The sequence below is a fragment of the Terrapene carolina genome, unplaced genomic scaffold (assembly GCF_002925995.2).
Source record: "Terrapene carolina triunguis isolate 2854851 unplaced genomic scaffold, T_m_triunguis-2.0 Scaffold18913, whole genome shotgun sequence".
NCBI classification, from domain to species: domain Eukaryota; kingdom Metazoa; phylum Chordata; order Testudines; family Emydidae; genus Terrapene; species Terrapene triunguis.
In genome coordinates, this window is record NW_020683264.1 from 1 (window position 1) to 1,353 (window position 1,353).

The 1,353-nt window shown below is 72.4% G+C and overlaps 1 protein-coding gene across 1 annotated transcript; it reads left to right on the forward strand.

The window, feature by feature from the left end:
- Positions 1 to 4: 4 nt before the first annotated feature.
- On the forward strand, positions 5 to 1,347 carry LOC112123247 (zinc finger and BTB domain-containing protein 26-like; the record flags this gene model as incomplete). The annotated part of the gene is made up of 1 exon (XM_024221902.1): positions 5 to 1,347. A coding segment is annotated over one exon (1,134 nt), but the record flags the coding sequence as incomplete, so codon positions are not given.
- Positions 1,348 to 1,353: the final 6 nt, after the last annotated feature.

The window sequence follows — 1,353 nt, forward strand, 5'->3', positions numbered from 1 at the left end:
CGGCGAGCGCCTGCACTTCCGCTTCCCCAGCTACGGGGACGGGGTGCTGCGGCGCATGGACCAGCTGCGGGCGCAGCGGCGGTTCTGCGACGTGACGGTGCAGGTGAACGAGCTGCGGGTGCCGGGGCACCGCGTGGTCTTCGCCGCCTGCTCCCCCTTCCTGCGGGACCAGTTCCTGCTCAGCGACTCGCCCGAGGTGTCCGTCTCGCTCCTGCAGAGCCCCGAGATCGGCCGCCGGCTGCTGCTCTCCTGCTACACCGGCAGCCTCGAGGTGCCGCTGCCCGAGCTGGTCAACTACCTGACGGCCGCCTCCTTCCTGCAGATGGGCCACGTGGTGGAGCGCTGCACCCAGGCCGTCTCCCGCTACCTGGTGCCCAAGGCCGAGGCGCCGCCAGGCGTGAGGGAGGGGGCGGAGGAGGAGGAGATGTGGGCCTCCCCCAGCCCCCTGCCCGCGCGGCAGCAGGACGGGGCGGAGGGGGCCGGGGATTTCCTGGCGTGCCGCTCTCGCAGCAGCCCCTCGTCCCCGGAGATCTCCCTGCCCCTCCTCAACTCGGCCGTGGAGATCACCCGCAGCTACCTTCAGGGCTGCTACGAGGACGAGGCGGCGCCGGGGGGCCCCTTCCCCTGCCCCCCACCCCCCGCCCAGCCAGGGGGGCCGTGGCGGGGCTGCCCCCTGCGCCGGCGCCACCTGGAGCCGGCCCGGAAGGACAGGCCGGCGGGGCTGGGGACGGGCAGGAAGGCGCCGGAGCTGGAGCGGCCATACCGGTGCCCACGCTGCGACGGGCTGTTCCCCCAGCTGGGCGGCTTCGTGAGCCACGTGCGAGAGCACAAGCTGTTCCTGTGCCTGCGCTGCGCCAAGGTCTTCTCCCAGAAGAGCAACCTGACCCGGCACCTGCGCGTGCACACCGGCTTCAAGCCCTTCCAGTGCCCCGTGTGCCGCAAGTGCTTTACGCAGAACGCCACGCTGCAGGACCACCTCAACCTGCACAGCGGCCGCAAGCCCCACCGCTGCAACTACTGCGCCGTGCACTTCACCCACAAGCCGGGCCTGCGGCGCCACCTCAAGGAGCTGCACGGCAAGAGCACCCTGCAGAACAGCCACGAGGAGAGCGAGGAGATCGCCGGGGCCTGCGACTGAGCACGGGGCCGAGCCCCGGGCTGCCCTGGGGAGGGGCCACGGACCCACGGACCGAGCCACGGGCTGCTCTGGGGAGGGGCCACGGACCGAGCCACGGGCTGCCCTGGGGAGGGGCCACGGACCCACGGTGGCTCACAGGGCGCTTGGCACAGCCACAGCCTTCCCGGAGGAACAGGGATACTATGGACTGTTCCATTCCCTTCTGGTGGGGGGGG